The sequence below is a fragment of the Pseudonaja textilis genome, chromosome 1, assembly GCF_049901715.1.
Source record: "Pseudonaja textilis isolate UNSWEBS1 chromosome 1, rPseTex1.2, whole genome shotgun sequence".
NCBI classification, from domain to species: domain Eukaryota; kingdom Metazoa; phylum Chordata; class Lepidosauria; order Squamata; family Elapidae; genus Pseudonaja; species Pseudonaja textilis.
Genome location: NC_141990.1, coordinates 303,994,581 through 304,018,092, shown reverse-complemented (window position 1 = coordinate 304,018,092; position 23,512 = coordinate 303,994,581). Strand labels below are relative to the sequence as shown.

The 23,512-nt window shown below is 37.6% G+C and overlaps 1 protein-coding gene across 12 annotated transcripts in view; it reads left to right on the top strand.

Annotated features, from left to right (window-relative positions):
• Positions 1 to 23,512, top strand: part of SYNE2 (spectrin repeat containing nuclear envelope protein 2) — a 229,008-nt gene that overhangs the window by 152,828 nt on the left and 52,668 nt on the right. For all 12 annotated transcript variants that reach the window (XM_087922313.1, XM_087922312.1, XM_087922311.1 and 9 more), the window contains 11 exons: positions 457 to 589; positions 1,957 to 2,139; positions 4,199 to 4,342; positions 5,999 to 6,175; positions 7,340 to 7,495; positions 11,745 to 11,894; positions 13,896 to 14,066; positions 15,235 to 15,368; positions 16,912 to 17,104; positions 21,081 to 21,260; positions 21,817 to 21,939. In XM_087922313.1, coding sequence (XP_087778439.1) covers positions 457 to 589; positions 1,957 to 2,139; positions 4,199 to 4,342; positions 5,999 to 6,175; positions 7,340 to 7,495; positions 11,745 to 11,894; positions 13,896 to 14,066; positions 15,235 to 15,368; positions 16,912 to 17,104; positions 21,081 to 21,260; positions 21,817 to 21,939 — 1,744 coding nt within the window. The remainder of the gene's footprint in view (positions 1 to 456; positions 590 to 1,956; positions 2,140 to 4,198; positions 4,343 to 5,998; positions 6,176 to 7,339; positions 7,496 to 11,744; positions 11,895 to 13,895; positions 14,067 to 15,234; positions 15,369 to 16,911; positions 17,105 to 21,080; positions 21,261 to 21,816; positions 21,940 to 23,512) is intronic.

Below are 23,512 nucleotides of genomic sequence, written 5' to 3'. Positions count from 1 at the left end.
TAACTAGTCATGGTTTTGCATTTTCTGGGTGAATTGAAGCTTTCAGATAGAATAGCCCAGTCAGAAGGGTATCAGGGTGAATAACCATTACCAGGACTCCTGTCCAGGATTGGGTACAACTGACATACAAGAATATCTGATGTTACTCCATCTGCTAACAGATAGCATATGGAAAGCTGATTTTTTTTCTTAAACAAAAAATAGCAAAAAGAGAAGTAACTGAAGTTATCTAAACAGTGAGGAGAGGGTAGACATTTTATATTTTCATTGCTCTCATGTAGGACTAGCAAATCAGATATAGCCCCCAAATTTCATCTGCCAGGATGCTCTTTAATAATCTGCTGATTATTAATTGCCTTATAAGCCTGTTACCAGTCAGAAACAGAGTTGTTTGAGGGATCTGTAGTGACTTATTGATTGTAGTTCCTGATTTGTTTTCTTTTGTTTTTCTTGAAGTTACAACAAAGATACAAAGGAGCTCAATGTCTGGTTGGAATCTGCACAGCAAAATATGAACTATTGGAAGGAGCAGTCTCTCAATGCATCTCAAGACCAGAATACTGTCAGGAACCATATTCAGAGTTTGCTTGTAAGTTAGACGGTGTTTATGTAGCAGAGATTGATGTAAAATTACAAGGACAGTCTTGCCATCTAATCTTGTACATTGCCTCCAATACAGGCCTACCATCTATCAATTAGTCAAATATGTTTTTTTTATTTTAAGTTTTGTGGCTAAGAGCCATTAATAAACATACAGTATTCTCCATATATTTATCTAATGCTGTTTTGTGAAGTCATCTTTAAGCCCATTATACTTCCTTTTCTAATCAATCTCACAGGATAAAGCCTGGTTCACTGCATGACACTCCAAAGGCTAGATTTGCACACTAATGTGATTTGTTTAGCATGGTTTGTTAAGACTGGGTGAATAATTCGGTTGTATTTTATGGTAATAAGTTACAGTTCAAAATCATGATTTGTTACTGACTATAGTTGTAACTTGGTGTGATTTTGGTATGCAGAGATGTAGAATTTATTTATAATTTTCTGGCTTATTCCTGATTTGGTATTACAGTATATCTTGTGCAAACCTCTAACCAAACCACAAAGATGCAAGGCAAATGAGCGAAAAATAAAGGGAAATTTTTCCAAATCAGTCATAATTGTTCGCAAGACTGTTCAAAAAATTGAGCTTAAAACAAACATTGACTTAATGTGATATTTGAATGTAGCTTCAACGCCTATTTACTGAGTCAAGCCTTCTTCGGTTTTCTCCAACCCACTCCCACCCCCTGCCATTACCTTTGCATATAGCAGGCGGACTCTCTTTTATGTAGCTGGTTGTATCATTCACAGCCAACATATGGGAGTGAATTATAATCTACCCAGACAAGTTATTGTCTAACTATAATTACTGTTGGAAGGTAACAGCTAGAACCAATAGTTATTTTATATAAGATTGCAAAGAACAATTTCTCCTCTCCTATTTCATAGCTGTTACATTTTAATGTTTTAGCCCTCGTTCTTGCAATTATTTTTGACTTTGTCATCTGAATGACTTTCTCATCTTGTATCCATTTGGTCTCTATCTGTCCAGAGGGCAGACAAAAATATAATATGGAAATGGAAAATGTCAATATAGAAAGTTTGAACCTGGGTCTAATTGACCTAAGCATTTCCATCTAAACTTTCAGCACTGCTTTTGGGTGCCCTAAGGTGTAAAATATAATGAGTAAATAATGTTGTGCAAAGGTTTGGACTTTGGCCTCCTCAGTCTATTCCCAGCTCTATCCAGAACACATAACTAGTGTTTGGCTTATTCTTTAAAAGTGGAAGGGGGAAGAACAATATTTTATCTCAGTTTAAAATGGTTTCGTAATGTAATATAATTAGCAAGCTTTTTTAACGCAACATTTTCATGCATACCTTATTTTTTTATTTTGTATGTGTCTTCAGGAATTCTCTAAAGAAGTTGATAATAAATCTTCCTTGAAATCTTCTGTCATAAGTACCGGAAACCAACTGTTGCTTACTAAGGAATCTGATGATGCAAAATTGCGCTCAGCTTTGGCAGAATATGAGCAGAGATGGACCAACCTTGTTGTTCAATTACCAGGCATCCAAGAGAAGTTTCACCAGGTAAAAAGTAATTCATCAGCAAAGCTACTAGGCATGAGCAACTTTGAGGACTGCCATAGTTATTAATTGGATACTGCAGAACATTACATATCTCTGTCATTTCTCTGTTTAAAAATCTTATCTGTCTGCTTTATCTATGGTGAATCCATCATACCGAAGTATTAAATACTACATTTGTTGCCATTCTTGTTTGTGATTCTGTTTACAAGTATTTGTACAGAACTCAAGGATGTTGATCCACAATTGTCTCACTAAAAAGTTTGACTGAAATTGCCCAATATTGTTCTTTATCTTTGACCTGTAATGGCAAATGTCTCAGCAGTTTAAAACATACTAGACAACCCCTTCAATTATGATTTCAGAGATATTTCTTTACCAGATTTCTCAAAGTCTTCAGTAATGATAGACTGCCTTCACTGGAAAAGTTCTTAAAAGTTCAGGAAGATATTCAGAGATGTCTCTTCCTTGAAAATAGCCCATGTAAAATGGTATTGCACAATCAAACATCAGCAGTTGAACGTCGGGAAATGTTTTATGACATTTTGCATTACATCCTAAAATGTTTTATGATAATTTTTATGTCATAAAATATTTTACAAAATTTGCCCAATTTCAATTTCATGGGAGTCACAGGTTCTGGGTTTTAGACACATTCTGTAAGTTAGTCCATGACCCTTGTTTTAAAAATTGTTGCCCTACAGTGCACTGTTTTGCCCAGTTAAAGTTTACAGAGTTTAGCGTATGATTCCTGTATAGTTGTGGGAGAAGAAGATAAGATGATGACATGTGCATCATGATATGCTCATGTGAATGACATTCCTTTTACATTTAATTGCTTCAGACATGATGATTTCATGACACAAATGCATTGATTGCATAATAATATGATGATGGAGACATTGTTCTGACATCACTGTAGCTTGTTACAGATGCCACTGTGCAGTTGTAAACTTTGTGCCCCTTTCTTAACTTGTGAACATTAGGAACAATTTGCTAAGATTAAAATGAACTGATCTGAAGGGGAATGTCTCCATCACAGTCAAAAATGACTGAAAATGAGATAAAAATCTAGAGCATTTCTGAATTGTAAATATTCTTCTGCAGGCAAGGCTGACTGTTGTTAGCTCTGATATCACTACAGAATAATAGGGGCAATTTGATGCTTCTTTACCAACAGTCTATATTCTATAGTTTAGAAGCCCATTGCAAGAGTATTCTGTCCTTTTTCTACAATACACCTAGCAGGAAGACAAAAGAGAGAGGCAGAGGTTGCAGTAAGTGAGAGAAAAGTGAGTGATTCCCATTAGTTGCCCCAGCTCCTACTCACCTAGCTGTTCAAAACATGCAAATGTGAGTAGATAAATAGATACCACTTTGGTAGGAAGGTAACAGTGTTCCATATGCTTTGTGGTATAGTCATGCTAGCCACATGAAAATGGAAAAGGGTAAGATGAGGATCTCCCCCTAGAATCAGACACAATTGGACAGGGAAACCTTTACCTTTATTCTGAAAACAATTGAGGGTTATGTCAATATATATATTTGATTCTCTGCTAAGATTTTAGTGAAATTAAGCAGAAAATAAGTGTAAGGAAACTTTGGAAAAGAGGAGAAGGAGGAATTAAGCAGAAATTAAGCAGAAAATAAGTTTAAGGAAACTTTGGAAAGGAAGGAATTTCCCTCTTGTACTGAAATTTTTGTTTTCATTTTTTTTAACCTACATCAAATAATCAGATGTGCAAGAATAAATGAGAAGGGATGTCTGCTCATGTTTATGGACAGAAAAATGCAGGAAAGCAAGGAAAGATGACATCAGCTATTGACCAAAGAGCTTTTGATTGCCTTTTAGAACTTCCTACTTTTCCCACAGTTATAAAAAATGTCCATTTAGAAAACCACCCAAAATGCATAGCAGTTTGTCATGTGTCTACCAAATAACAAATGAAAAAGATTTCATAGGAAAATACTTCTCACTTGAATATTCTGTGTTTATATTTAAATATCTTAGAAAATACATTAGATTTTGTTCCATAAAAATATAAGTATAATTTTCTAACAGCTCCAGATGGCAAAATTGTCATCTTATGAAGCCATCGCAGAACTGAATGCCTGGATGAATTGCATTGATCAGCAAAGAAGAGATGAGGTTGTAATTAATTTGCAAAGTTCTGCCAGCTTGAAAGGCCTTCTTAGGAGGTACAAGGTAAGCCAGACACTATAAGTTCATGATGTCTAGAAATGGTTTCATATCTTTTGGGCAGAAAATCAAATAATATAAATTCAAATAAGGAATCATACTATGTTGTCTGTTTGAGTCAACTGAGATCAAGAGAAAGGGAACTACCCTGTTTCTCCAACAATACGGCCTCCCCCAATAGGAAGTCCCAGCATGTTTTATAAGCATGAAATGAAATTAAGCCCCTCCCCCCAAATTAAGGCCTATATTAAAACATGCGAAATGGGGGGAATGGTGGGGGGGCTTGCCATTAGGAGGTACTTTTGTTGCACACCTGGATATGGTGCTGCCTGCATTGACCCCGATACTAAGTGCCTCACCAACGCCGAGGTCAACATCCAAGCCATCGCTGCCCGCCCGCCCAAAGATGCAAGGGGGGGGGAGAATTAAGTCACCCCTGAAAAGATGGCCTAGCCAATTTTGGGGGGCTCAAAAAAAAAAAAAGACCCGGCCTTATTATATGAGAAACACAGTAGAATAATATTCTCTATATCCTTAGGGAATTAGTGCATATCCTTGCATCTTTGATTTGGTCTCTATGCAGAGTCAGTTTTATGAGCTAGGTTTCTATCTGTCTGTCTGTCTGCTATCATCCATCATCTTAATATTGTCTACTTCACCTTATTTTCCCACTACCTATCATCCAAGCCTCTGGGTGTTCAGACAGCAATTAGCAGGTGTCTGACAGATTTATCTGTATGAGTTTGTGGGAAGATAAGATATTAATATTGGTATGACAAATATTTATTCATTCCCAAGATAGATTGATATATATAGTAGGTAAAAATCAGACTAAATATCTGGAATCTCTATGCAATGTTTTCTTCTAGAGTTTTCTTTCTACTTCTAGAGATCTATTATATAGTTACTCTATGGTGAGATAGAGGCCAATACATCTATCAAAATGTTGTCAGTTTTTTTTCACAGAAGGCATTTCAGCCTTTCATTTTGTCTATATGATTAAACATTTTCTGTGTTTAATTCACTAATACTATCATGCAAATAAAGCTAGAAAGGTAGAAGGCATTTCAGCCTTTCATTTTGTCTATATGATCAAACATTTTCTGTGTTTAATTCACTAATACTATCATGCAAATAAAGCTAGAAAGGTAGTGCTAACACTGTTACACAATAATTTGTCAGTGTCTTTAAATGGCACCATTCTTTTATGAATCACACATAAGAGGAAAATGAATTTGGAGAAAAAAAAGGCAAGCTTAAGTATACTTATAAAACCCTTATAGGAATCTTGTCTCTGGAGACTGCATCCAGCAATATATTGGCAGCAATATAGAAAACATTTGCTTTTGCTTCTCCCAGGATGTTTTTTTCAACTGAACTCACAATCTCTTCCCAATTTGATGCCTTCACAGATGTATTGTACTACAACTTTCATCGCCCCCACCTAAATAATTATTATAGGCAGTTACACTTTTTAAGAGCCCATGATCATTATGCTCTTTAACTACGAGCAAGGGATTTGGCCATACAATTATGAGTTATTATAGCTCTGCGCTTCTACCCTGTTCTCACTTACAGTAGAATCAGTTATAAAGGAACAAAACTGTATTTGCTGCATAGAAAACATGCTTATTTTGACAGAGTTGTATTTGACATTTCTAGGAGTATGTGATGGAAATGAACTTTAAACAATGGATAGTTGATTATGTGAACCAGTCACTACTACAGTTGACACCTTGTGATGTTGAAAGCAAGCGTTACGAGAGGACGTCATTTGCAGAATGTCTTGGGGAATTGAATATGAATTGGCACCATTTGCAAGGGACTCTGAATGAAAAGGTTTGAATGTCCTTTAGAACCTTTTGCGGAGAATGTGAGTCAACTTCAGATGCGCCTAGTGGAAGATCACCCATCCATTGCAGCTTCATTGCTTTGTTCTCTGTACTGCAGAGAACTCTTCAGAATGGCAGTGGGGTCCTTCCTAGAAAGGCTGCAGCTGGAGAAATCAGGCAGAGAGGTCCATGCAAGTCTCCTCCACCCAATTTGCCTACATTCACTGCTGCTTATTGGGCAGAAGCCTATCATGGTGGCATTCCTGTCCCATCTGCAAGGTCTGATGCTGTTCAGATCTGCATCAAGGATTAGGAAATGAACAAGGATAACAGATAACAGATTAACAGACTTGGAAGGGACCTTGTGGGTCTTCTACTCCAACCCCATTCCCTATTCTCCTGGATTCTCCAGGCAGCTCTAAAGCCAGCAACAACAAAAATAAATATGAATTTAGTTCTCACCTACTTTCTCTAATCCACAGTGTCAACTCATAAAATATTTCTATGGTTTTTAGAGTTGCCAACAGAACGGGAGCGGGGAGCAGTGGGCAACTTGCATTCCATAAATGTTTTCAAAGATAGTTTCTAGGTGACTGAAGTTTCTGCTGCACAGAATTCTAACTGGAGAACATGATTGATGACTCTTGGCTATGGATGTGTCCCACTGGAGAATATGAATTATGATACATCCAGGGAATGGGGGGAAAAATGCTCAATGGTGACAATGAATGATTGTCTCAGAGTTGGCTACACCCAGACAATGCTGGCATGTTTACACCTAATAAATCTTTAAGTTTTGAAAATTTGACTAATGACTTATTATTTAAATGGGGGTAACTACCAGAGCCCTGACACACAGACCTTAGTAAGCCTTATACCCATTTTGGTTTATGTTGCCCCACTGTCGCTGGGACAGGAATAATGCAGTGACAACATAACCATATTCTCTTTACATTTCCAATTAAGTACAATAGATTAAAGTTACTATCTGGAGGTGATCTGAAGCTTTTTTTTCTGTTATATCTGAGTCCAGAAACATAATAAATTAAAATATGAGGCACTTTGTAGAAAATGGGGGGAAATATTCTTTCTTCTGTGCTTATTACCATAAACTAAAAAATTTAAAACATTCCTACATTTTGCAAATAATTACAAATTGTCCTCTATGCAGATAAAGGAGTTGGAGCACATTTTGGAATCTGTTGTTAAAAATGAAAACAAAGCACAATCTTTGGGCAGCTGGCTAGAAGCACAAAGCAGAAGGCTAAAACACTTGAAGAGCCCAGCAAGTTCTATTCTTGCACAGGGCACGTTAAAAGACTGCAAGGTAAATGTTCATTATTTACATAAATAATAATATATTCATTATTATTTCATTACACTTGAAATGTCAAGTTCATTTTGTTGATGACCTCCAACATTTTAATCCTATCTTTCTTCCTATATGTTCAGGACAATATATGTGGATTTATCCTTGAAATTCAAAAACAACACAGTAATTGTCCACAATCAGTAATAAATCCAATCCATTCAAATTTGACCTAATAAAATCAGATCACAATGGGGCACAAAGAAAGGAGGGAAATAAACTCGAATATTTGCTCATACAGTTGGAGCTATAGAATGATCTCTCGGGGAGACAGTTTGGTGAAGAAGAAGAAAAAAAATAAAATAATAATTGATCCTACAACTGCCTTTTGAAAGGCTCTGTCATGTTTTGCTCCCTGATGTAGCTGTAAATGCCCTCCTGGATGGCATGTGCCAGAGAAAATATGTGGGAAACAGATCTTTTTCCTCCTGGGCTTTCCTCAGCTTCCAGTAGAATTAACTAGGGTCTTTTTTTGACTCAGATGGAATGGAGGGCAGAGGGATCTATAGAATCATCTTGTTCCACATGTTCTTTAAGCCGCTGAATGGAGTTACATAGAGGTTTGTAGAAAAACCAGTATGCTGCTAATGAATTGCTCTGTTTCTCTTACATCTGAGAATATAAGGACATAAAAAGAGTCCTACTGGATCAGACGAAAGATCAGTTTTGTGTTTCACACTCGGGCCAATCAGAAGCATATGCAAAATTCGCAATTTTTTCAGGACTATTGCAAGTACTGGATGTATTCTAGAATACCCCTAATGAATTTGTTTTATCCTCACTTAGGTTGGTGGCTGTCACATCGTCCTACCTAGCCCAATAGCTTATCTAGTACATTACATTGACTTTCTCTGAGCAGCACTGAATAGTCACTGGCTTATTGATGAAACCACTGACACTTTCTCATAGCAGAACCTGGGGCAAAATTCCTTTGACCCTAATACATCTAGAGGATTCCATGTTGAGGAAGATTCTGTTATTCTCAAAATAATAGTGGCAAATCATATTTGCTGTGTCTTTCTTGACTCCTTCCTCTTACAAGGTGCAACGTTTATTTTTTGCTTTATTGCTATGGTTACCCCATTCCTCTAATATAGTCAAACTGAAAGTAACAGTAATTTGGCTATTTATTCTCTGCAATGTTTTATTGAGCTCTGGAGCAACTTCATTTTTCTAGCTGAGAGATGGAGATTCATTCCAACTAGCCAGTAAGAAGCTTTGTAAATAAATAAGAGACAGATTGAAACTCTCCTAGTGAGCAGGTACACACACCAGGGGATAGAAGAAGGGAAACCAAGAAGTTAAATAAAACCAGGAAATATTTTTCAGGATTTTAAAAGAAAACTTTAAAAATGAACAAGAGATATTTCCCCACCTCCAATCTTAGCCACATTTATAAATAAGCATACAGTATATATCACAGCTTATATTTAAAAAGATCATGGCCTATGTAAATTACTTAATTTGGATGTTGTACTTAATTTATATAAAAGATACTGCTGTTTCTGATTAGGAGGACAAGTATCATCCCAACATACTTCAAATATTATTCTTTGCTAATAAAATTATGCACGTAGCTTAATGCCAGATGAACTCAGAAGGTATCTAAACATTGCAGATGCTTGGCTGTTCTTGCCTGATTATTGTTATCTTTCCTTCTTACGTGTATAGTTCATCTTTTATGCAAATAGAAAAAGGCAGTATCTGTATTTTCACCTGTTTTACCTTCATCACTACTCCTGTATTACCAGTTAGGCTAAGAAAGAGTGACCGGACCTGGTTCAGGAGTAAGCAAATCTTTCAGACAGCAATTATCAAAATCATAATGGTAAAGATAGTTGATTGGAATTTAAAGTACTCATCTTCAAATCATAGAAAGGCAGTGTGGTGTGGCAGATTAGGTTTTACACTATAGAAGGGAGGAGCCTTATGTACACTACCTTGACTTTTTAATTACGCAGGTTTGTTATTCTGTGCAAAAATTGGAGGAAATACTATGTATAATCCCATAAGAGAGATCCAGTACTTGCTAAAATAGACATTTTTTTTCCAAGGATGGGGGATTTAAGATAAATATGTATTGAGCTGTGGTGGAACTGTGATTAGAATGAAGTACTGCGGGCTACCTCTGCTGACAGCCGACTGCTTGTAATTTGGCAATTCAAATCTCACCAAGCTCAAGGTTGACTCAGTCTTCCATCCTTCTGAGGTGTTTAAAATGAGGACGTGATTGTTCGGGGCAATATGCTGACTCTGTAAATCACTTGGAGTGGGCTGTAAAGCACTGTGAAGCAGTATATAAGTCAAGGTGTTATTGCTGTTGCTTCACCCAAATTGACTTTCTCAGGGTGTGAAACAAAATAATAAAAGCAAACAGATGTGACAAGAGAAAATTTCTAGAACATATTGAGAGACTACACAGTAAAACTCCCCAGGTCCTCATGACATCCACCTGAGAATTTAAAAGAATTCAAATGTAAAATTACTGATCTAGCCAAAATATGCAACTTGTCTCTCAAATCAGTCTCAGTGACAGAGGACTGAAAGATAGCTAAAGTGATATCTATTTAAAAAAAAAGACTTAAGTGAATTCCTATCAATTATAGACCAACATAATGTCTATTCCTGAAAAATTGGTAGAAATGGTAGTCACAGAAAAAAAAAACCTAAATATGTAGCAGAACAAGTCTTGCTGAAGGAGAATCAACATAGATTCTATAAAGAGTTACTTGATGGTGAGCTGGGCAGAATATACCTTTAATAAATAGTTAAAGGTAAATCATGTCTCAGCTCTCTTAGAATGTTTTAAAACGCTAACAGGCATCTAGATGAAGGCGAACCTGTTGGCTTTGTATATTTCAATTTTCAAAAAACCTTTAACAAAGTTCCTCATCAAAGGCTGCTAAGAAGTTTACTGGCATGGTTGCCTGTCCTTTTATGAATTGCTAACAGAATTCAAAATGTAAAAATTTATAGGCAATTCTGACAATCGAAGTAATTAACTGTCATAATTCCCTTAAGGTAACTTTCCCCAACATTTCCAGCTTCGCAGACCGGACGGGCATGGGGGAGGGGGAGAGGGAATGGTTCTGTGTGAGTGGTGGCACACGCGTGCTCCCCCCACTTTCACAGCCCAGTTCCTAATGGGTCATAGCCTAGTACTGGGCCATGGCCTGGAGATTGAGGAAATCTGCCTTAAAGATCTGTAATGACACCAGTGATTTTTTTTTTGTTTGCTCATAAATTACTTCATGCAAGTTTGAATATAATAATAAAATATTTGGAATAAAAACCAAGAGTAATTGTGGAGATATGTATAAGGAGCTCATTGTACTGAATTAATAGTCACCTAAGTAGCAGTGAACTTCTCCTTCCCCTGGATTTCATATATGCTGAGCTGCCTATATCTAATCTGGAAAAACATTGGCGTCAAAGATCAATAAGATTTTACAATCAGTGTTCAGTGTGGAAAAGGCAGGTTCCATGTTAGGGATCATTAGGAAAAGATTGAAAATAAAATTGGTAATCCTGACATTCTTTTATACAAATCCACGGTCTGTCTCCATCTGGAACACTGTGTACACATGTGGAAAGGATAATAATTGGGGGGGAAAGTACAGAAAAGGATAACCAAAATATTGATGGCCTTCCTTATGACAAAAGACTGTCTGAAACTCTTCAGTTTAGAGAAAAAGGAGCTGAGACAGAGAGTATAGGATCAAGGTGTACAAAGCCTAGAGAAAATGGATAAGTGAACAAAACTTGTCTTTTTCTCAAAGCAGTGAGACAAGGAGCTGTCCATTGAAACAGATTGGAAAAGATTTAGAACGGGCAAAAGAGAGCATATATTGATGTAATAATGCATTATTAACCTGTAGAGTTACATGATATCGAACCTGTATATTACACAGTTTTAAGGGTGGATTGGATACTTACATACATACATACATACATACATACATACATGCAAGCATCTATGCTATATATCTCTATAACTCTCTCCCTCTTCCCCCCTCTCCTCTCCTAAATTAGGCTATGCTTATATTGTTCTTAGGTTTTAACAAAAAGTTCTGTTCCATTTAATTTAACATGTTACTTGGCATTGATCTTAATCATGTCCCATGTTCTAATGTTAAATGTTGATTCTCCCCCCCCCCCCAAATTGTACTCAAAGAATAATGGCTTTCCTCTTATGTCTACTTGTCAGGTGTTAGAAAATCAGCTTGCTGTGAAGTCTAAGGAAGTGGATCAACTGAAAAACAATCTTGCAGCTTTAAAGGATTGTGCTGATGCTGCCAAGAAAATAGGGTTCACAATCACCAATTTGGCTGAAATGAGAACTAGCATTATCAATCAGGTTGATATCTTTATTTTTTGGCTATGTATAAGAATTAGTGACTTGTTAAATGTCACCCAGTGGTTTCTTTCCATGCTAGGATTTGAAACCATTCTATACAAAGATAGGGTCTTTGAAGGCAATATGAGATATCTATATTCTGAAAATATGTATAAAGAAAAGAAAAAACAGATAATAAGTACAATGGTCTGAAGACTTTCAGGTTTTCATGTGCACTTCAGGCTTCTGTATGAATAGTTCTGTTGTATGTCTGCAATCATTTGGATTCAAAAGTATTGTCTAATCTAATTTTACCACTTCCACTTATATTTGAAATGTTCTCATCTACTTAAACAAACTTCTGTTTAAGAGAAAGTTAATGTATAAATGTTCATAGATTATTGTAGATGCTGTTATAGTGGGTCTGAACAGAAAAGGGATATTTCCTTGTTAATAATTAAAAGCAGTTTTCCTACCCATTCACATGTCCAGAATTGAGAGGATAATCTTCTGTTACGATTGTTAGAAATTAAAACTATGATATTTTCTGTGAAATATATGTGCCATTCTACTAGATCTTACACATTTAAATTAATCAAGAAGTCAATTTAGATGACTTTAGTGGTCAGGCAGAAATCAACCAACAATACATGGGAGCCAGGGAAGCTCCATTTGCCATTTAGAAACTGGGACTTAAATATATTTTCTCTCATACTGAAACATAAAATCAATTATTTTTATTGTGATCAAAGACCAACCAGTACGATCTAATAGTGAAGTTAATGATATCTCATCATTATGAATACTGCTACTGATTATTTCTTCTCTATAATATGCCTGATTGTTTTGGCATTTCTTAATTGATGGTTATCTCCATAATAGTGAATTCCACAAGATTATTATGGATTGTCTGAAAAAAGACTTGAGCCTCCTATTGGCTCATTGGATGACCTGAGATTCCAGCAGAACTAGAAAACTGAAGGAATAAGCTCTATGCTCACCTTCTATATACCATATATGATTTTTAAAACTTTCAGAATCATAGGCCAATAAGTAAATAACAAAACTTATATGGGCTGTTGGATATTTTTGATAGATGGCTAAATTTAAAAGTTTTGACACATCCTAAAAGTCAGCCTTTATTGAGATCTCAGTCCACTATTGACCTTCTATAATTGGAAAAGTCAAAAGTTGGCAGATTTTGTCTAGCAAATTATGAAATGTGAAATCATTATAAAATGAGACTATTTGCACATCTAGTCAAATATTGTCTATTCTGATTGGCACTAGATGCTCAGAATATCATATTTTACCTTTCCAATTTGATACCTTAAATGTTAATGTTTTTCTGCATGTGGGCTATCCTGGCAAAAGTGAAATATGAAACTCAGATTTTATCTCCCAATTCAGCCATTAATTCATTATGCTTGGTACAATAACTACCAAAGTTCTGTAGATGCTGCTTAGCTGCACGTAGTTTGTAACAAATCGGAAATAATAAAAACCCAAAATTGTTTAATAGCAATTTTCAGCTTTCATATAACAAAAACTTGCAGCTGACTTGTCTATTCCTTCTGCAGTTGAAAACTGCAGGAATTTCTGAATTTGTGAGTTTTCCTGCTGAGATGTCAGCATTCAAGAGAGTGAAACCAGTGCTTTTATTCCTTTATGACTTCATCTAACCAAGCATACTGGAATGAACTCTACAAGCACAACAGGACTTTGTCCTCATATTAAACTGATAATGAAAATTATTCTAATACTGCAGTCTCTTATACAGATTGATGATTTTTTTTTCTTTGAACACATTTTCTTTGAACACATTTGCATGTGCTAGTACTCCTGAAATCATTTATATTTTACATTATTAAATAAATACTTAGGTTTTTTTTTATCCAGCATGTATCAGAAAGAAAATGATGTAATAGAAAATCAACAGGGGGTGTCTCTTGAGCAGTTTTCAAATGTCCTAATAAGTAATTTCATATACATCCTTTTAAGCACAGGCTTGTATGTTTGCAGGTTGCACAGCTTAAGTCATCTACCGAGTCTGCTTTAGAGTGCTGGAAGACTTATGATGAAGTTTGGGATGAAATCAGGCTGATGCTTGCAAATGCTGCATATTGCCTGGAGCATAGCAAGAATCCTTTCATTACAATGAAGTCACTGAAAAAGCAAGTGGAAGATCTCCAGGTATATTTCATAAAGACCAATATGCTGAACTCCTTGGTTCTACAATATCCCTTCTTAAAAATAAGGAGCTGCTCTAGATATTAATGCCAAATGAATATGTGGTGGTGTTACATGATTGAATCATAACAGATATCCTGGACCCATATGCTGTTCCTCCCACATACTGTGTTTCTCCAGTTTGAAATGTAGTAGCAGATTAATTTATGCAAGACCTAAAAACCAGAGAATGAACATCAAGAACAAACCCTGATGCTTGATCCTGCTTGGGATAGAAAGCATAAATCATGATTTTTACAGATGAAATAAATAAAAACAATTTGCTCCAACTTGAAAAGAGAAAATGATGTGCAATGAGCAATCTGACAGGGAGCATGAATCAGCAGCCTTTAAGGTTTATCTGTAGAAAGCTCTGGAGAGTTAATCTGTAATGAGAATTGTCCTCCATTAGTGTCAGGACTTGGGAGTAGCACATATTTTTTGTACAAAGTTACTGAGTTTTCTCGGCATGTTTCCAAGCCCAAAAGGATCAGGAAGTGAGAAGATGTTTCTATTTACAAGCTTCCTAAAAGGAAGAATGAGTTTGGAAGATCTCCCCCTACACACACACACACCTTTTGTAATGGTGGGCTGCAAATGTTTTAGCAACTGGTTCTCTGGCTGGGTAGGCATGGCTGGTTGGTCATGTGACTGGGTGGGTGATGTCACTCATCACACGCAGCCCTGCCTCCTGACCACTCACCTCAAAGGAACAGGTAGGATTCAGCTAGTTGGGGCCCAATCCCATCACTGGCTGGCTCCGCCCCCGCCCATTTTTCGGCCTTTTTGGGGGCCATTTTCAAGCTGTTTTTTGCCCCAAAACATCTGAAAATGGTCTGAAAACAGGCAGGGGAGGGGCCAGCCAGTGTTCCTATTTGCCAGTTCTCTGAACCGTGCAGAATCGAAACAAGGGGTTCGGGTAAACCCATCCGAACCTGCAGCAGCCCACCTCTGACCTTTTGCCAATCCAGAAAAGCATGATTAACAATGACAACCTTGTCACTACTCAAATCCTGCTAAATTTGGTGAAAATATGCTGTTTTGGAAGGATGGATATAAGGTAGCATACCAATAACCATCTCCTCAAGCATCATCACATTTATAACTAATTAAGTGGCATTTTTTTCTACAGTCCCTTCAAGATAAAGCTGAGAGAAACAAAGAAATCTGGGCTAGGCTCCAGACTGCTGCTGATAACTTGAAGAAAGTGTGTGATCCCTCATTCTCAGAGATTATTGAACAAAAACACGAAGAGGCACGCACAAGGTACAATACTTTTTTTTTTCCTTTCACTATTTAGAAGTCTGACTTCAAAAAATTATTTCTGCCGAATACAATTGCAGTTATTGCCAGCAGACATAAGATACTGCTTAATTTATATAGGAGATTAATATAATGGTTTTGATTTGGTCATCTTTATCTTTTAGGGACAAAGTAATTGTGTGAATCACTTTAGTTTGCTCTGCACACTGGACACTGTTGTGCTGATCACTGCTGTTTATCTAAATGTTTGCAATAATAGCCTTCCTGGGCAGAAAAATAAGAAAAAGTTTTTAAAAAGGGATCTGGCAGTACCTAAAACTAAGGATTCAGTCTACCATCATTGCTTTAATTCCAAACAAGATACAACAAATATTATATTGAGAAACTTTTTTTAAAGGCCCTCATGCTCTTCAAAGTTTGTGTACATGAAGGATCAATACGTTTTCAAAAGGATTTTCAAACTCTCCAATCTCACTCATTTTCTGTGGCACAAGTAAATTCAGTCCATTCACACCATACCACTTCCAGTAGCTGACATGCCCTTAGTTCCAACTAATACGTTGAATTGCATCCAGAAGTAAATTAGATGCTTTAAGTAGAGATAAATGGCACTGAAAGCTACTCGGAGTTCAAACTATAGCAGAACAGTCACACTGCTCTTAGCCTTCCCAGAAGTTTATGCTCAAACACAACCAGTGTGTTTTCAGTCCCATACCCAGGCTTAAAGCCAGACTGAAAATGGTCCAGATAATCCTTTTTCTTCATGGTTCTATGTAACAATATCTCTACCACTCTCTCAACAATCTGCTTTCAAGAAGAGGAGGTTGCAGACAGATTGTCTATTGTTCAGGTAAGGAGAAGGTGCACCACTGCATCCTTCAAGATGGGCAGTACCAATCCTCTCATGAGGCAGGCTGTTCATGAGCTGAGAATTGAGAAAATCCTCTTTGGAACTATCATTGGGCTCAGGAGGCAGGAGCTACAATGTTGGTTGGTTTTCATCTACAATATTACTCGGATGGGAAGAAATCCTGTGCTTGTTCCATCATTGCCTCCAGAAGTTGTAAATGCTCCAACTGTAATGGTATAGGGTTTCCTGCCTAAACCAGGGATTGAGCTAGAAGACCTTCAAAGTCCCTTCCAACTCTGTTATTCTATTCTATTACCTCCAATTTGACAGGGAACATCATAAGAGAAATGGGAAGGCATTGAAGGGAGGAAAAATGTATCTTCCTTGGAAATTGAAGTTTCCCTCTGAAAGGCATTCTTCCTGCAAAGAGACCTTATAGCTTATTGGCGTTTAAGTAGAAATATTTTCAGCCTCCAGAACAAATTGCTTAATTCTGTTATTATGAATAAATCAGTGCATTTTTTTCATATATATGTGTGTGTAGTATCTATCTGTCTGTCTGTCTGTCTGTCTATCTATCTATCTATCTATCTATCTATCTATCTATCTATCTATCTATCTATCTATCTATCTATCTATCTATCTAATACCGGGCAAATTGCTTGCTCTTGTATTCCATTTTTATATCTTTTATAGGTGGATATTGACAAACCAAAATATTGAAGAAACACTACAAAAAGCTCGTGCACATTTGAACTTGTGGGGATTCTATACAGAGCTTTCAGCAAAACTAGACAAATGTGAAGAACAGTATGATTCCCAGTTGATGCCTGATACAGTCTCAAGCTGCACAATGGATATTCTTAAGGAGAAGGCAGAGAATATAAAAGTAAGGATGGAAGAATGTAAGAACATACCAATGTTTCTTTTCCTCTGACTTGAAAAAGAGGCTAGCAAGGTTGCGGCCCTCACATCTGCTTTTGTTGGAGCGAGCAGCAGGGAAGGGGACTCTACCCTTTCTCTGCTGTCTCCTTCTTATGTCCCTCCCAAGTATGAGTCCCTTGCTGCCTGCCCACTACAGATATCATCTGAACACCATTGTCATTTCTATAACTTCTGCAGCAGTGCTCTCCAATATGCATGGTGGTAAAGGCAGATATTGCTGTAGTGGGAGATAGCAGAGGTTGTCAGCAGGAATATCTTCCTTGTAGATATCTCCCATCAGGTCAATGTTTTACTGGAACCAAAAAAAGAGAAAACCTTGGCTCTGTTCTTTCCAGCAGCCACAAGAGACATCCAGCCCTGTTCTGTAGTGGGCCAGTTGGAATCCTAGACCTCATTGACCTCACCCAGGTTCCTCTTCCATGAAAATCAAAACCTTGCATAGGGAAGGGCTTGTACTTTTCCACTGAAAACCTGCTTTCCTGCCAGATCTGTTTGATCAGTTTTGTGCTGCTTCAGCAGCACAATGATCTCAAGTTGATGTTCAGATGTAAATTATAACTAGTGGGCTATCTCAAGGTGAAAGTAAGGGAATTTCTAATCCATCACTTTATGTTTCAAAGTAACCAGCTAGTCGCATTTGTAAAGCTGACTGGCTTAGAGGATTTGCCCAACATGTACCAAAACTTGATTGTCGGTAGATACCAAATATCTCAATTTGGAATTGATTGAAATTGATTGAAGAATAAATCTGAGCCTACCATTTTTACTGAGGAACTCAATTTTTTGCCAGAGTATCTAGGGCTTGTAGTCCTAGTCATGAATCCAAGCCAAAGAAATTTCAGCTGGTTCTGAGTGCTTACCTCTATTACAACTTTCTTCTGCACCAAGATCTTTGACCTTTGAACTTAAAAAAAGTATGTACAGTGGTATTTGCCGGATCAGAGCCAGTCCACCTGCATTTTATATCAATTTAACAGATCTACACTGTAGGGGGAAATATTTCAGAATTTTCCTCAGTAATACAGTAAAAAGTAGTAACACAGCAGTAGAAATGCTTCTGCTGTGTTATAATAATATAGAAACAGCTTTCTACAATATAATTCCATGACTCTGGACAACAGTTTAAAAAAAAGATAATTTTGTCAAACAAGAAGCAATTGGTAAAGCCATCTGGTGTTAATAGTCACCCCTCCGCCACACAACCTAACAAAAAATAGCAATGGAGAGCTAAACAATTCTTCTTTTATAAAGAGTAATTCTAAAGAAGAACCCTAATGGATGGGCATGATGTTTTTTTCATTTTCTTTTCAGTTGTGAATGACTATTAAGAATCTGTCGGACTACTTGTTGTGCTTTTAAGCCTAATCTTCTTTTTCCCCGTGCTAACAGTTTGAGCTGAGGTTGAGGATTTAGAGTAAAGTTCTCTGCATTTTCGCAAATGGTTAGAAAAGTGTGTGTGGCCTTAATAAATTGCTCGGGAAGCCTAATGTGAACAAATTAAAATGGACCCCTTTGGAACAAGGAATTCATTTAGCCTGAAAAGCAGCAGTGACAAGGGAAAAAAGGCTTAGGAAGTCAGGCAAGCATTAGTCCTATTGGCAAAATTTGTCATTAATGGTAGTAAATGAGCATTTTCTACTTATTTGATGCCCATTAACTAAAAAGCTGTGATTCTCATTCTCAAAAGCATGATTTTTAAGTAGCTGGTGTTAAATGGAAATGGTATTAAATTATATACTTTGGATGAGGGGCTCCTCAATTGCATTTCCCCCTCCCTTTCCATAAAATAGACCTACCAAGCTACAGTTTTCTAAAAAAAAATTGTATTGCTCATCATATACAGTCAGAAAGTTAAAGGGAATTAAGCATACCAACAATGTTCAGGATTGAAGATCTGGAACCTCATCAGTCTGGTTAATCTAGGTTTTATGTGAAGACCACCTTATTAGCTTTCAGAAGATATAGTCATTTTGTTCAAATATATCCTCTACCAGAACCAGGGATGGGATTCAAAAAATTTTACTACCAGTTCTGTGGGTGTGGTAGGGGAAGGTTACTGCAAAATCCCTATTCCCTCCCCACATCACTAACCTACTTTCCAGCTCTGTTCTCCTGTGCAGGGCAACAAAAGACGACCCAGCCAATCAGCTGGGACTCAGGAGGCAGAGAATAGATGGGGTGGGGCCAGTCAGAGGTGATATTTGCTGATTCTCCAGACTACTCAAAATTTCTACTACAGGTTCTCCAGAACTGGTCAGAACCTGCTGGATACCACCTCTGACCAGAACTAAGGTTTTTATGATGGGAGAGCATGGCTTTTTGGTGCCATATTTGGTTTGCAAATGGTGGCTGTTGTTGTGGAGCGGCAGAATAACCTGAGGCAAACACGGAGCGAACTTCAGCTTTTAATTTATTGTAGCAATAAAGGGTTGCTACAGCTGCCACGCTAACGTAGCCAGCCGGCAGACAACAGCTGATGCCATTTGACAGCTCCCTTTTAGAGCCGGCTGTCAAACGGCATCAGCCAATAGGAACGGTCCGAGTTCCCACTGGAAACACGGACCAGAGTGAAGACTTCAGCTCAGTCTTTTCCGAATGCCACAGCTGTCATAATTTATTGAATGAATAGTGTTTTAAGGTACTTCAGGTGAGTCTGTGAGCAAATTCATGAATCAGATAAGCAAGAAGATAACAGGACTTTTTGAGTGCTAGGACCTGATTCCTCCAATTCACTACCTGCAAAGATAATTCTCCCAAACTCTCTGCATGTACTGTATATACCTCAAATCAGTGGTACTTTATTGAGGTAATCTTCAGTTTGGTTAGCTTGTTGTAATCTCCTCACTTCCAGGATGTCATATGTAGAGGATGAAAGATAGGAATATGGTTAGACTGATGTATTTCTCTAATCTGATTTTCTAAGCTCAGACCTTTTCCACTTTTAAAAATCTACTAATAAAGTTGCATAACATTCTCCACACCTTTATTCTATAGACCAGGGGTGTTAAACTCATGGCGTCACGGCAGTGTCATATGATGTATCAGGACTTTCCCCCCTTTCATTAAACCAGGCAAGGGCATGGCCAGCGCATGACGCATCCGGCCCATGGGCTGGGAGTTTGACAGCCCTGCTATAGACCTACCAAGTTCAATGTGTCTTGTTCCTCAATTAGCGCACTCTAGAGTGTCAAACTCAAGGGCCAGGGACTAGATGTAATCCACAGGGTGTTTAGATCTGGCCCCCAGGGCCACCCGGCCCCCAGTGTTTCTGACAGAGAAATGGAGCTCCGTTTTCACTGGCCAAGGGCTGCAGGAGGCCATCACAGCCGAAAACAGAGCTCAGGAACACGTTTTCACTGGCAGAGTGCTCAGGCCACTACAGGCAACCCTGACATGAATAATGTCAAGCTGGCCACACCCACCCTGGCCCCTGAGGTGAAACACAACTCTGATGTGGCCCTCAAGGAAATCAACCCCTACTCCAGAGTATAATTGAAAAGTTTGTTCTTTTGTGCTTTCCAGTTTAGATTTATAAAGACTGTTTATATTTGCTATTACTGTTATATTGCTAATGTAACATTGTTTTGAATTATAAGATCCTAAGATAAAATAGGGCACATTTTTTTTCAGCTACATGTAACAGTTTTAACACTGATTTCCACTGACCGTCCCAGTGGAAGCTGAGGTCTAATTTGGGAGACCTGTGTAATATTCAAAAGCTGCAACTCAGCTGCATTGTGTGAGCGTTCTTGATGTTTTTAGTGCCAAAATCAGTGAAAAATCAGGGCTTGAAAATGAGGATAGACAAAAGAGAAGTAGTAAGAGTTAGATGAATAGTGGCTCCTTGTAATCCAGCAGGTAGAATCTTAGTTCTGGGGTCTTGCATTGCTTTTCCTAAGGCATAATTCCTTTATTTTTAGAGACTGCAACTTGGCCTTCAAGACATCAAAGAATATTATCTTCAGGCTTCCAAATCAGGCGATAGTATAACTCTGTTAGCTGAACCAGAAACACAGAACCTTCTTCAGGAGAAATTCCAGCCACTTCAAAGGATCTCCTATCTGGAAAAGATGCTACAGATGAAAGCAGATGTTTATCAAGTATTGCTAATTGTTTGATATAAGCATTTTCAGAAGAGAATAGGAAGTTGTATAATTTTCCACAAATGCTGTATTTAGAAAATACCTTTCATTTATATATCCGGGTTTCCCACACTTTTGCTATAATGGGCCAGCCTTGGAATTTTGAGAATGTATTTTGTGCTGTCACTGCTCCTTTATATTTTTTCAAAGAGCCATCCTTTGGAGAAAAATATGAGATTGAAAGCTGGTGTTTGATATATAGAACAAACTAGCAACTAATAATCGGTTTTAAAAAAAGATTTAAAAAATCAGGTGACAGGTACATAGGGAAGGTATGTAGGCTTGTTGGAGACTGCAAATTAATTGACAGGGTAGTAGAAAACACAAGGTTCTATATGATGCAAAATTTGGCCTTTTCATTTTTTGTTTAAACTTTAAAGTGTTAAATCTCTGGTTTACAGCCACAGCCCGTTTTGTTTCTGTTATTTGCCACTTTTTTCAGGTAAACTATATTTTAAAGCTATATGTTAAATCAGATAGAATACCAGTATTTCATAATTCTTTCTTCCCTCAGTATGGTCTTTTACAAATGGAGAATTTTGGGAATTCCTTGGAAAAACTGGAAAATCATGTTAAAAATTCCACAGAAATACTGGACAATTCATGTGAAAACAATAAAAATTTGGAGCTACTCATGGTAAGCCTACGTTTATATTAGTATACAATTAAGGCAGTTAAGGCAATGAAGTATTTCCTGGTGTTTTGAAGTCCCATCAATCCTAGGCAACATGATATAATCAAAAGGTACTTTGGGAGTTAAAATTCAAAATATATGAAAGACATCAGGTTGCAAAACAGGTACAGATATTGATTAATAGAATTTGAAGGGACCTTGTAGGATATCTAGTCCAACTCCCACCCTCCAATCAGTGGGGGGAGTTGGACTATTTCTGACAAATGGCAGTCCAATCTCTTCTTGAAAGTCTCAAGTGATGGTCCCACAACTTCTGAAGGCAAGCTGTTCCATTGTTTGATTGGGCTCACTGATAGCACCACCACTAGATGGACTTGCAACTGGCTGGCAAACTGTATTCAGCGAGTAGTCCTTAATGGGTCTAAGTCTACATGGAGGGAAGTAAGCAGTGGGGTGCCACAAGGTTCCGTCTTAGACCCAGTACTCTTCAATATCTTCATTAACGACTTAGGTGAGGGAATAGAAGGGGAATTTACCAAATTTGCAGATGAATGGAAACTGAACAAGGAGAGATTTAACCTGGAAATAAGGAGAAACTTTCTGACAGTGAGAACAATCAACCAATGGAACAACTTGCCCTCGGAAATTGTGGGAGCGCCATCACTTGAGACCTTCTAGAAGAGATTGGACTGCCATCTGTGAGAAATAGTGTAGGGTCTCCCGCTTGGGTGGGGGCTTGGACTAAATGACCTACAAAGTCCCTTCCAATTCTGATTATCTGTTACAACTGTCAGAAAATTTCTCCTTATTTCCAGGTTGAATCTCTCCTTGTTCAGTTTCCATCCATTATTTCTTGTCTGGCCTTCAGGTGCTTTGGAAAATAGTTCGACCCCTTCCTCTCTGTGGCAGCCCCTCAAATATTGGAACACTCCTATCATGTCTCCCCTGGTCCTTCTCTTCACTAGACTAGCCATGCCCAGTTCCTGCAACTGTTCATCGTATGTTTTAGTCTTCAGTCCCCTAATCATCATGGTTACTCTTCTCTGCATTTTTTCTGGAGTCTCAACATTTTTTTATCAGTGTGGTGACCAAAACTGGATGCAATACTCTAGGTGTGGTCTTACTGAGGCTTTATAGAGTGGTATTACTACCTCACTTGATCTTGATTGTATCTCTCTGTTAATGCAACTTAGGATTGCATTGCCTTTTTGGCGGTGGCTGCACACTGCTGGCTCATATTTACCTAGTTGTCCACTAAGATTTCAAGATCTCTTTCACAGTTACTGCTATTAACCTTGGTTTCACCCAGTCTGTATGTGTACTTTTGGTTTTTCTTGCCTAAGTGTAGGACTTTACTTTTCTCTACATTGAATTTCATTTTGTTAGATATGGCCCAGTGTTCAAGTCTGTCAAGATCCATCTGGATCTTGAGCCTATCTTCTAGGTTGTTAGCTATTCCTGCCAGCTTAGTATCATCTGCAAATTTGGTAAGTTCCCCTTCTATTCCCTCATCTAAGACATTTATGAAGATATTGAAAGGTACGGGGCCTAAGATGGAACTTTGTGGTACCCCACT